The following is an 11226-nucleotide window of genomic DNA, read 5'->3' as shown; positions in this document are numbered from 1 at the left end:
CCATCCAGCGTCTGCATTCGGTGAGGGAATTTCGGTTGTATCACCAAAGACAAAAAGCAAAAGGTGAGGGATGTGCGGAGAGACCCTAAACTACCTACTCACGCCCCTCCCCACTCACCCGCGAGTCTGCTCCAGGCTGCCCCTCCTGCCGGGGACTGGCGGTCAGGTGAGGTTACCTGGGCACCCGGAGAAGCCCCGAGGGGCGCTGCGATCCTTCCTCTCGAAGTCGCCCCACTCCCTGCCGGGGCCCCAGGACTCTGGCCCCCTCTCTCCCTGCGCGCATCCCCTGCCCCTCGGGCTCCGGCGCGCAGCTACAGCCGCCCGCAGCGCTCGACTCCCCTCCGCCGACCTGGCGTGACGCAGGCGGAGACTACTTAAGGCCGGATTAGAGGCGGCGGCCGCGGATTCCCGAGCCCTGCAGCCGGCTCCGCGCGCTCCGCCCCGGCTTCGCAGGCGGCAGCGCGGGAGCGCCCGGTGCCCGCTGAAGTGCCAGGCGCGGGGGCTGGGGCCTGGACCCTTTTTTGGCTCCCAACCCCCGGCGGTGAGTGGGGCCCAAAGACCTCGCTCGGGTGGGCGGGAGCTCGAGGACCTGCACGCGGCCACCCCCGCTCCGCCCCGCCCCTCGACCGGGCATCCGCCGGCTCCCAGACCTGACCCCCGGACGGCGCTGGCGGTTCGTGGCCGACCTCCGGACCGCGCCAGCTGCCCATCAGTTGGGCGTGCTTGGGTTTCCTTCCCCATTTCCCTCTTTTAAGTACAATAAAAGGGAGAGGGGAATCGTGGATTTTTAAAAAATTTTGTTTGATTCTTTAATTGGGGGGCAATTCGCTCCCAGTCGGGAAGTGAGGCCCGGGGAGTGGCCAGGAGCGGGGACGTGCCCGGTACTGCCCAGTCTTTGTCTGCTGCCTCCGGATGCACAGCGATGGGGGAATGGACCATCTTGGAGAGGCTGCTGGAAGCCGCGGTGCAGCAGCACTCCACTATGATCGGGAGGTAAGGGCGCCGAGCCGGTCATCAGCCGGCCCCGTCGGGCGGCCCCCGGGAGTCCTTTCTAAAGTCTAGACCGAGTCCCGACAGCCCTCAGACCATCCTCTGACCCCTTGCCATCATCCTTGGCCCATGCGCCTGTGTTCCTGGCATTGAGGGATTGCCTGATGCCCAGTGATGCCCTCCTCCTCCGGCAGCTCCTCGTCCCTTCCCTTTGAGGCACCACCAGGGATTCACTCTTCTCCCATTAGCAAAGGAGTTATTGGCTCCGTCGTGGTCCCCCCACTCTCTGGAGTCGGAGCCAATCTTCATCCGGTTCCCTAAATAGAATCTACAAAGAAGGCAGGATTGTATTTGGACAGAGAAGGGCAAATGGGGAGACAGATTTGCTCTTCAGAGCAGATGTGTCTTTTCCCAACAAACATTTATTAAGCTAAACTGATTTGCCTGTTAAAACTTACAGTGCCAGAAACCGACACACCCAATTGACACTTTATGTGTCTCTATATGTGTATATATGTATATTCACATACATAAATACTATATATATTCATGTATATATGTGTATATATAGTCATAGCTATCTGTTTATATAAAGCTTAAGTTCCATATTCATACTGAGGCTAAACTAAATATCCTCTTGGAGTAGTTATATACATATTCTGTGTGTAGACTTTGTATTCTCTGTGTTCAGCTATTCCATGTACATTTGCCGTATCCAGAGTGAAGGTGTGTTTTGTGACTCCCTACATTCCATGTAATCGATCTGTTGCAATACACCAAGTCCAGTGTAGGGAGGTACACATGCTTGAGATCCCTGTAGTATGAAGTGTTCCCAGTCTACCAACATCCTGCAGCAAGGGAAGAGACAAAAAGGTTTGCTGGATTCCCAGTTCAGTACCACGAAGGATGGATAGCTCCCCAATCAAGGACGGAGCTGGGAAGGGAGGCGTAGGGGTTTCCTAAGTCAGTGACTCAGCCCATGAGAACCTCTCTCCCTCCTTTGTCCACTGCTCAGGATCCTGTTGACTGTGGTGGTGATCTTCCGCATCCTTATTGTGGCCATTGTCGGGGAGACGGTGTACGATGATGAGCAGACCATGTTTGTGTGCAACACCCTGCAGCCCGGCTGTAACCAGGCCTGCTATGACCGCGCCTTCCCCATCTCCCACATACGTTACTGGGTCTTCCAGATCATAATGGTGTGTACCCCCAGTCTCTGCTTCATCACTTACTCTGTGCACCAGTCTGCCAAGCAGCGAGAACGCCGCTACTCTACTGTCTTCCTAGCCCTGGACAGAGATCCCCCTGAGTCCATGGGGAGCGCTGGAGGACCTGGGGGTGGGAGCAGTGGTGTTGGCAAACGAGAAGACAAGAAGTTGCAAAGTGCCATTGTCAATGGGGTGCTGCAGAACACAGAGAACACAAGCAAGGAGACGGAGCCAGATTGTCTAGAGGTTAAGGAGCTGACTCCACACCCATCGGGGTTGCGCACTGCAGCACGGTCCAAGCTCCGAAGGCAGGAAGGCATCTCCCGCTTCTACATTATCCAAGTGGTGTTCCGAAATGCCCTGGAGATTGGGTTTCTGGTGGGCCAATACTTTCTGTATGGCTTCAGCGTCCCAGGGTTGTATGAGTGTGACCGCTACCCCTGCATCAAGGAGGTGGAATGTTATGTGTCCCGGCCTACTGAGAAGACTGTCTTTCTAGTGTTCATGTTTGCTGTGAGTGGCATCTGTGTTGTGCTGAACCTGGCTGAACTCAACCACCTGGGCTGGCGCAAGATCAAGCTGGCCGTGCGAGGGGCCCAGGCCAAGAGGAAGTCAGTCTATGAGATCCGCAACAAGGACCTGCCACGGGTCAGTGTTCCCAATTTTGGCAGGACTCAGTCCAGCGACTCTGCCTATGTGTGAAAGGGCAGGTTTTGGAAAGGCCTGGGGGATGACAAGTAGCCCCAAGCGCAGATGACTATGGAGAGTGGCTCTATCTGCCCTCATTTATGTGGCTGTCATCGCTGAGATGTAGAATAAGGCTGGTTAAGAGAAGATCTTGCCTCAATGGGAGAGGAGAGAAAGTAGAATGATTACGTCACACCACTGGTTCCAGAGACAGTTGGATAGAGTGCTGAGAGGATGAGTTGGACTTCTTTGAGTCCTTTTGTTTTGTGGTCCAGTTTGATCCTGATCATAGTGGACTTGCACGGCTACCAAGCAGGACTTAGCTCTGCTAAGCTCTGTATTCTGGTGAATGGCGTGAGTCAAATATTTTATTGGTACACAATTTGTGACCTATCTCAACACATCCTTCCATCCTGGGCTGCAGGACAAACATCCTTGAGGCATCCTTCATGTACCTCTCCCATCAGCATGCCCCTCTCCCTCCGCCCAGGATAGCATGCCAGCTTTTTTTCTCAATCTGGCCTTACAGTAGACCTAATATGGTTTATCTGCAAAGCTAGAGGGAATTCCATGGGGTGCTTTTTGGAGAATGGCCATGGCAGAGGTTCGCATTATAGCCCCGTCTCACTGGCCCTTAGTCATTATGAAAACCTTAGGAATGTCTCAGTATTTCCAGTTTTCTAACTCGAACTGCACTGGTGCTGTTTATTAGGGGCAGGGTGTTGGGTGGGAGGGAGGGAATTGAAATATGCAACTATAATAGTCCTGTGGGATGGTTGTTGCCCTGTTAGGCATGTGGTTATGAGCTTTGGGATATTTCTGCCTTCCAGATTGTGGACTTTGGACAGCATTAAAAATATATTTGCTGTTGTTGTTGTTAATATCAAGGGTGTCTACCCGAGCCACAGAATTTCTAACTGGTGTATTTCACTCATTTTCTTGTATAGTTTTGCTGTGCAACACAGCTGCACTTCATTTTGCCATGGTTTGAATTTACCTGTGTGCTCACACCAGAGACCTTAATCAGCCCATGTCAATCCTGATTTATTATTTTATCAGCTATTTTTGAAACACACACAATCACTGGCTTAAGAAACCTGGAACTAAACACTATTGGCTAACACGTGTTTACGGATGCTTATTTGAGATATATACCAAAGGTTCAAAAACCTGTTGCTTTGGACTGTGAATATGTTTCCTTCTCTTTGCTCATATTTATTTAAGTGCCATCCTGTACCTTTCACATCCACTGCGTATTTAGTTAAAGCATTGGCCGAGAATAATATTTGGCTCATGTGCTTTTATGAAGCCCTCTGTTTCCTTTGCATTATCATTATGGTTTTTGGTTTAGATATGGACGTGGTGTAACACACAACCGAGGATCTGTTTAAAATAAAGTTCTTGCCTTTTTTTTTTTTAATGGGAAGAGTCTGCAATTTTCTATTTTGATTGGGATTCTATTTATTTAAATATATGTTCAAACTGTTTTGTTACATATTCAAAAAAAAAAAAAAAAAAAAAACAACCAGAACTTTGGGGGCAGGAAGTGAAGGACGGTTGAAAAGTATTTGAGGGATGACTGATAAAGTCCAGCCACTGACAGATGAGAAGAGGCTCGTGCATTTTGTGAATGTATAGAAGTGTGTGAGGAGGTATTCAAATAGTAGTATTTACTAACTCCTTTCCATTCTAGTCCAAGATTTCTCTGCTTGTCTAAGGATATTTCTTGTAATAAAATGTCAATGCTGTAACATATTAGTTTATTCCAGGAGTGGAATTATTTTTCCCTTTCCACCGTACTTTCATGCTATCAGTTGTTACATCTAGCAGCATGCTGTGCTCCCTATCATCTCTTTAAGGCTTGATGTTTAAATGATGCTAACCCAAGAGTCAGACAGAACCTTCTAGACCAGCACTGTCCAATACAACTTTGTGTAATGATGGTAATGTCTACTATCTTTGCTGCTCAGTATGACAATGACTGTTGAGCTCTAAGAATGTGGCTACTGCAACTGAAGAACTAAATTTCTAATTCTATTTAATTTTAATTAATTTAAATAGCCATGTATGGTTGGTTGCTACTGTATCATACAGCACAATTCTAGACTTTTAATCAAGCATTTCTTATTGGGTTCTTTCAAAGGAGACTGATCCTTTGCTTATATGTCCTAAGATATTACATTTTACCCACACATTTTACTAGCATGTTTGGCATTTTCTGTCTACCTGCGGTCCCATTAGTTCGGTAGACCAGTACTCTTCCTCAGTTCTTAAATGCTATTCACCTTCTAATTCCAATGCGTCCTTTGTCTGAATATTGCAAAGCAATGTGGAATTTCCTGGATGCTTGCTTTTCAAACACAATTGTTGCATCCTTTAACTATTGCCGTACAGATGCCAATTTTAGAATGAAAATATGTTTATTTCAATCTATAGGTTTCCATCTGCGGTATAAACAGGCAGTTGAAAAGGATTATCCTTGAATAAAGAAAGAGATCCTCCTCTGTTTTGTATCTGGTGAGCTAAAAATGTTTTAAGACACCTCCCAGAGATGGAGGAAGAGTGTTTTTTGAGAGCTCTTAGCTTACGCTTGGGCGTGAAAGAAGTAGGAAGCTGTGTGGAAAACAAGGGCTGTTGTATTTATGCCGTGATGTGAGATTGGAGAAACGATAGTATTTCCTGGTAGAAATGCATCCCATATCAGTGGGGCTGATCTATTTCAGCTCTTTGATGCTTCCAAACACCCTCAAATGGTAAGAGTATTAATTCATTTGTCGGTAGTGGAGCAGGGAACACACCTTCCTCTGGGCATATAGAGTCATCCCTCAGAATGACTGATGTGTGTCAGTTTGATTCTTTTGCTTTCTATTTAATGAGGGAAACACACGGATAATTTGATGGTTCACATAGCTATGTGATGGATGTGACCTTAACCTGTACTTTTGATAGGACAACACCAATCTATTCTCTTAAATTTAAGAGCCTTTTGGCGAACCACAGGCCCTTTTGGCCCGTGTGTGCACAATGTGTGTGTGTGTGTGTGTGAATGTGTGTGTGGGCGCATGCATGTTGGTGGGGTGATGAGTGCTAATGTGTGAACTGTGAGTTTAAAGGCTTGAAGAATAGCCTGGAGAGACTGAAATTACTTAGCCCGGGGAAAAGAAAGCTTAAAGCACAGAATTTGTCATTTTTAAGTCCTCAAATATTTAAAGGGTTAAAAAATATGAAGGATAATAGCTGTACTCACTGACCTCTGAGAGCAGAGGAAAAGGACTGGATTTAAAATCAAGGGTGCGGGAAATGAAGAAAGTACCAGAAAGAACATGGTTTCCCTTTTACCTCTGCTTTTCTTTCTTTTTTTTAAAATGCTGTTTCTTCTGCAGGGAATACCTGTCCCACTACCTCCTTTCACTGGGTGTGTTCCTCTTCACCCACTAAAAATCAGTCTGGCTGTCTGTTCACACAGAAACTTATTCTAAACTCTCCTCCAGGCTAGCTAAGTGCACCTGCACTGAGCCTCCCTAAAAGTCACTCTGTTCCTTGCTGCGTGGAGATGAGATGTTTCCAGATCGGTGTATGGCTCCTTGAGGGTGGGAACCGTGCCTAACTGACTGTAACCATATGTGACATTCATTATCACCATCTTATCTACTACCAGAGAGATGGGTGCCTCAGTTTTCCATCTGGCAACAGTCTTACAGACTCAGAACACACGGATGCTAAAAGCATCCTTCGGAGACATTAAGTCAAGGCCTTTACTGAATGGTTGAGGAAACCGAAAGACTTAAGATCAAGACAGTGAGTTTCTTGGAAAATGATGTAAGCATTCGTCCTGGAGGATTGGAATATTTAGGAAACAATATTTATTTATATTGGTTTTACTTACTTTATATTTTACCAAGTATATTAGTCTGCTCAGGCTGCCATAACAAAATATCACGGACTTGGTGACTTGAAAATCAATAATTTATTTTCTCGCAGTTCTGGAAACCAGAGGTCCAAGATCAAGGTGTTGGCAGGATTAGTTTCTTCTGAGACCTCTCCTTGCTTTGCAGGTGGTCACCTTCTCTCTGTGTCCTCACGTGGTCATTCCTCTGTACATGTGCACCCCTAGTGTCTCTCTCTGTGTCTTAATCTCCTCTTCTTTATGAAGACACAAGTCAGATTGAATTAGGGCAGACCCTAATGACCTCATTTTAACTTAATCACCCTTTAAAGGCCCTATCTTTAAATACAGTCACATTCTGACCTGGAAGACACAATTTAGCCCATAATACTAAGTATTTTCAAACCTTAAGTACCCTTATGGTTGCAGGGGGGAGGCTTATATAATTTATTGTACAAAATGGGATACCTTTGAGAATGAAAGGGGCAGATAGCTAATTGAATGGAACGCCAGAACAATGGGTGTAAATTGGATCTGTCCTGAGCAAACCAAGTTGTGTGGCTACTTTACTTAAGACAATCCACTGCCATTGAGTTCCTGCTCCAGGGCCTCGAACCCTGGAGATAATAACACCTAAGTCTCAGCTCTTGAGAAGGGCTGTCAAAGCTGCTTCTCAGACAAACAGATAAAATTTTATGTCAGTAATAATGGGAAAATAATACTTAAAGAATATGAATGCCTTCGCCCCACTCCAGACAACCTAAATTAGAATCTCTGATGCTGTAGCCTGGGCATCTGTATTTTATTTTCCAATTTCTAGGGGATCGAATGTGTAGTCAGGGTGGAGGACTAGGGATTCAGAGACATTAGCATAAAATTACGACAACCAGATATTTGGAGGAGAAATTGGGAAAGGGCCAGAAGGGAAGTGTGAGGTCCTCACAACAGAGCTGCCCTGGCTTACGCCACGTGCGAGGTTAGTGATGAGATGCTCTAGATGGAAGGCTAGCAAAAATTCTCAGACTTTAGGAGTAGAAGCAGTGGCCCTGGCGGTGAGAGGGGCTGACCAAGGATAGAGCCTGGAGTGGACAGAGGAGGAGAAGCTCAGTTTGGGGGGTGAAAGGGCAAGTTGCAAAGGCAAGTTGCAAAGTGGTTTCATAAAGTTCAGGGAGGTGGAATCTCAAGGAAGAAGGCCTATTCTGAGTATGCAACTTTAATAAGCATTCAGCTAGATAAAATAGCTAAATACCAGATAGCTAAAGGCCTCGAAACCATCCACTAGACTTGGTGAGTGAGTGAGTGGGAAGTGAGAAAGAAGAAATGGTGAGCACAGACCATCCTCTGCTTTTCATACTTCCAGACCTCCTGCAGGTTCCATAGAAGCAATTAAAATCAGAGCAGACCAAGGGTAAATTATCCATCCCATCCCAGCCAGGCCTCTGATACTCAATCAGGCATGGCGAGCCAGCTTTATGACTACTCAAAGATTACGTTCCTTTAGGAGATTGTCACACACCAGACAGATGGTGTGTTAGCTCAAGAAGACCTGGTGGAACCCAGCCCAAATGAGTATTGTGGCTAAAATGTGTTCAGTGGCTCTTGTCAGCTTTGGGTCTTGGGGCTGTAAGCCAAATGAGCGTATAGAGAGGTGTCTGAGAGGACACTGGTGCCAAATACCAATGCACAACTTGCTGTTGTGAATCAGATCTTTGGTTCACCCAGGCCAGTGTTCTAAGTGTCTGTCAGCTGGGGCAAACCAGTTCTGAGGAATGGATCAGTTCTTCTCTCTGACTCCAAAGACGAGGATGCTCTCTAAAACATGTTTACTTAACTTAATAAATAAAAGACCTATCATCTATAACTACACCCCAGCTCCCCAATACCCAACCCCTTCCCTGAAAGTTCCAGTCTCCCCAAACATCATGCAATAGAAAGTCATTCAATTCAATTCACTGCTTTCTTGGGCACTGATGGTGTGCAAGGGCTTACAAGGTATTCTGAGATCTAAGGAGGGAGCCATCACATCCAGTGTGTGTATGTGTGTGTGTTGAAGGCAGGGAGCAGGTCTAGAAAAATGTCACCATCGAGGTGGTATCGAGATGGGTCTCCTTGAAGAATAAAGAAGGAAGTGGGGACCAACATTCACCTCCAGCAGAGAAGTCTGGGACATAGTGGAGAACTGGGGTATTTTGTTTTGCCTGGACTTCACAGAGAGAAGTGGTGGCAAGTGAGTTTGGAAGGTGAGTGGAGTGGACCACATTGTACACCGGGCAAAGGAAGCTGCACTGAATTGGGGAGAAATGTGAAGACACACCTTTCAGCAAAGCCTCTTAATGCCATCGTTTTGAGTACTTTTAGGTCCCCAGGCATCAGCCATACTGTCCCTTTCTGACCAAGCTGAGATTCCATCTCAGGATCAGCCTTGATTTGGAAAACACATTTCAATCTCAACAGTAAAGGATTGGAACACATATTCAGGGTGAAGGTAGGGGATTTGGCAGCATGGCTCCATTAACATTAGTGGGAGTTAGTCAGCTAAATCCCAGACACTGAGCAGAATCCTCGTGCTTATTTACCACGATGACCTTCCTGCTGTGAATTGATACATATTTCAGAATCACTTAGAACAGATTAAGCTTTGTATCATCTCCCTCTCCTGAAAGGGAAATCTTTTTGAAAATTGCTGCTCTGTCCACTGAAATGTCTGTATTTGTGGGCAACTCTGTCCAGTGGGAACATATGGGCACCTAAATATAGAATTGGTGAATTTTGATACCTCTGAGACGTTTGCTCTGGGGAAATTTTATCGCTTGTACCTGTCTCCAGGTAGGGACCAAGCTTTTTGCAAATGAATTGCTTTCTCCAAAAAATCTTTTTGTTTCCTTTTTGATTAATTTTCTATTTCCTTCCCTCCATATTTTCTATTTTCCCGAATATAATAAAAGAAAAAATTCCTGAAGGTTTTTTTATACGAAATCTGAATGGTCTAAAGATTTCTCTTCATGATCTCAATAATAGCAAATACATGTTAAACACTTCCTCCTTAACCCTCACAACAACCCTGAAAGAAGAGTGCTATGTATGATTACCTCCATTTTTTAGATGAGGAAACCAAAATATGTAGACGTTAAGTCAACTTGCCTAGGGCATACAGCTAGTCCATGGCCATGTCTAGACTTCAGCCCATGCAATGTGATGTTGAAGCCAAGTTTTAACACGTCAAGACATTACCATCAAGAAAGCTCTGCTGGATAAGGTCTCAGGAAACCTGGTGTTGTGGTCTGCTACCTTTCTCTCGGTACATCTTTCATTGGGACATTTCTCCTCCCCCTTCCCCCCACCAAATGTTCTCTTCTTGGCGTGTCTTGGTGCAACATGAGACTGTGAGGTTTTCCAAGGCATTGCCACATCATAGTCACCATTGTTTCTGCAGTTCCTGGTCCAGACAGAACAAGGCTTCATAAATGTCTATTGCTTGAGTAAGTAAATCACCTTGAGGTGGGATGGGAAAGGTCATTCCATTCACTTCTTCATTTTGTAGATACAACTTAGATCCAGAGAGTATGCCTGAATGAAGAGCTCCAGGTTAGATGGAAGTTGAGGCAGGGTGGGATTAAGAAAGTAGCTTGTCAAGTTGTCAGGCAAGGATAGCCTGGGTGGACAAAGGTTGCTAGCAATTATTTGCAAAGTCAGAGTTCTTCTGACTCCTAGCCCATATCTCTCCCAGCATAGGTCATGAGAGTCATGAGTTGGCAACAGTGTTGAAGAGAAGGAGATCTTGTCTTGGTTAAGCATATGGCCCATCCAGCTCTGAGACACCATATTCCTGGGCTTGATCCACGTCAGAGGATTAACTCAAGGCCACAGACCTATGGCCTTTTTCCCCAGTTGTGCATGTGGGTAAACGTCTATCTCTGGGAGCACCTTGGGCATCTCCACACTCCCTACTCTGAGAGACCATGTTCTTGAACATTTCTTCCAGAACCCCTGGTCAGTATGGGGGGTTACAGATGGAGCTCAGGCTCCCTTAGGCCATGAAGAATACCTCTGACTCTTACCCATCCTGACTGCAGCTTCTCTGCAGGTTTCTCTCTCTCTCTCTTCCAGGAGCCCATGGATGACCTGCCCTGCATGCTCATTGGCGAGTGTTTCCCGTTGTTGTTTCGAAGCTTCTCTCCCTGCCCCATTTTTTCCATCACTATGCTTTGCCTAAAAGGAACTCAGAAAATTCATTTATTATTTTTGCACATATATACTGAATGCAGTATTTATACATGCTCAGCTCTGAGCTAGGCACTAAAGATACAGAAGACATGTCAGAGAAAACCAAAGGAAGCAGCTTGGGGCTGGTCTTTCTTTTTTTTTTTTTTGCGATACACGGGTCTCTCACTGCTGTGGCCTCTCCCATTGTGGAGCACAGGCTCCGGACGCTCAGGCTCAGCGGCCATGGCTCAC

At 46.1% G+C, this 11226-nt stretch overlaps 1 protein-coding gene across 1 annotated transcript; it reads left to right on the top strand.

Moving 5' to 3' along the window:
• The first annotated feature begins 922 nt into the window (after positions 1-922).
• GJD2 (gap junction protein delta 2) lies at positions 923-2900 on the top strand. Its single transcript, XM_065872137.1, has 2 exons — positions 923-993; positions 2006-2900. Exons 1-2 carry the CDS (start codon positions 923-925, stop codon positions 2898-2900), a joined length of 966 nt encoding a protein of 321 aa, XP_065728209.1.
• The last annotated feature ends 8326 nt before the right edge of the window (positions 2901-11226 follow it).

This window comes from Phocoena phocoena, chromosome 2 (genome assembly GCF_963924675.1).
Source record: "Phocoena phocoena chromosome 2, mPhoPho1.1, whole genome shotgun sequence".
NCBI lineage: Eukaryota > Metazoa > Chordata > Mammalia > Artiodactyla > Phocoenidae > Phocoena > Phocoena phocoena.
Note: the sequence above shows the minus strand (reverse complement) of the source record. Positions and strands in the feature narration are given on the sequence as shown.

What these genes read in the sequence shown, in the direction of transcription:
- GJD2 (XM_065872137.1), top strand. Translation starts at nt 923, where the DNA reads ATGGGGGAATGGACCATCTTGGAGAGGCTGCTGGAAGCCGCGGTGCAG. An exon ending in CACTCCACTATGATCGGGAG is followed by an intron (nt 994 to 2,005) that starts GTAAGGGCGCCG and finishes TCCACTGCTCAG; the next exon opens with GATCCTGTTGACTGTGGTGG.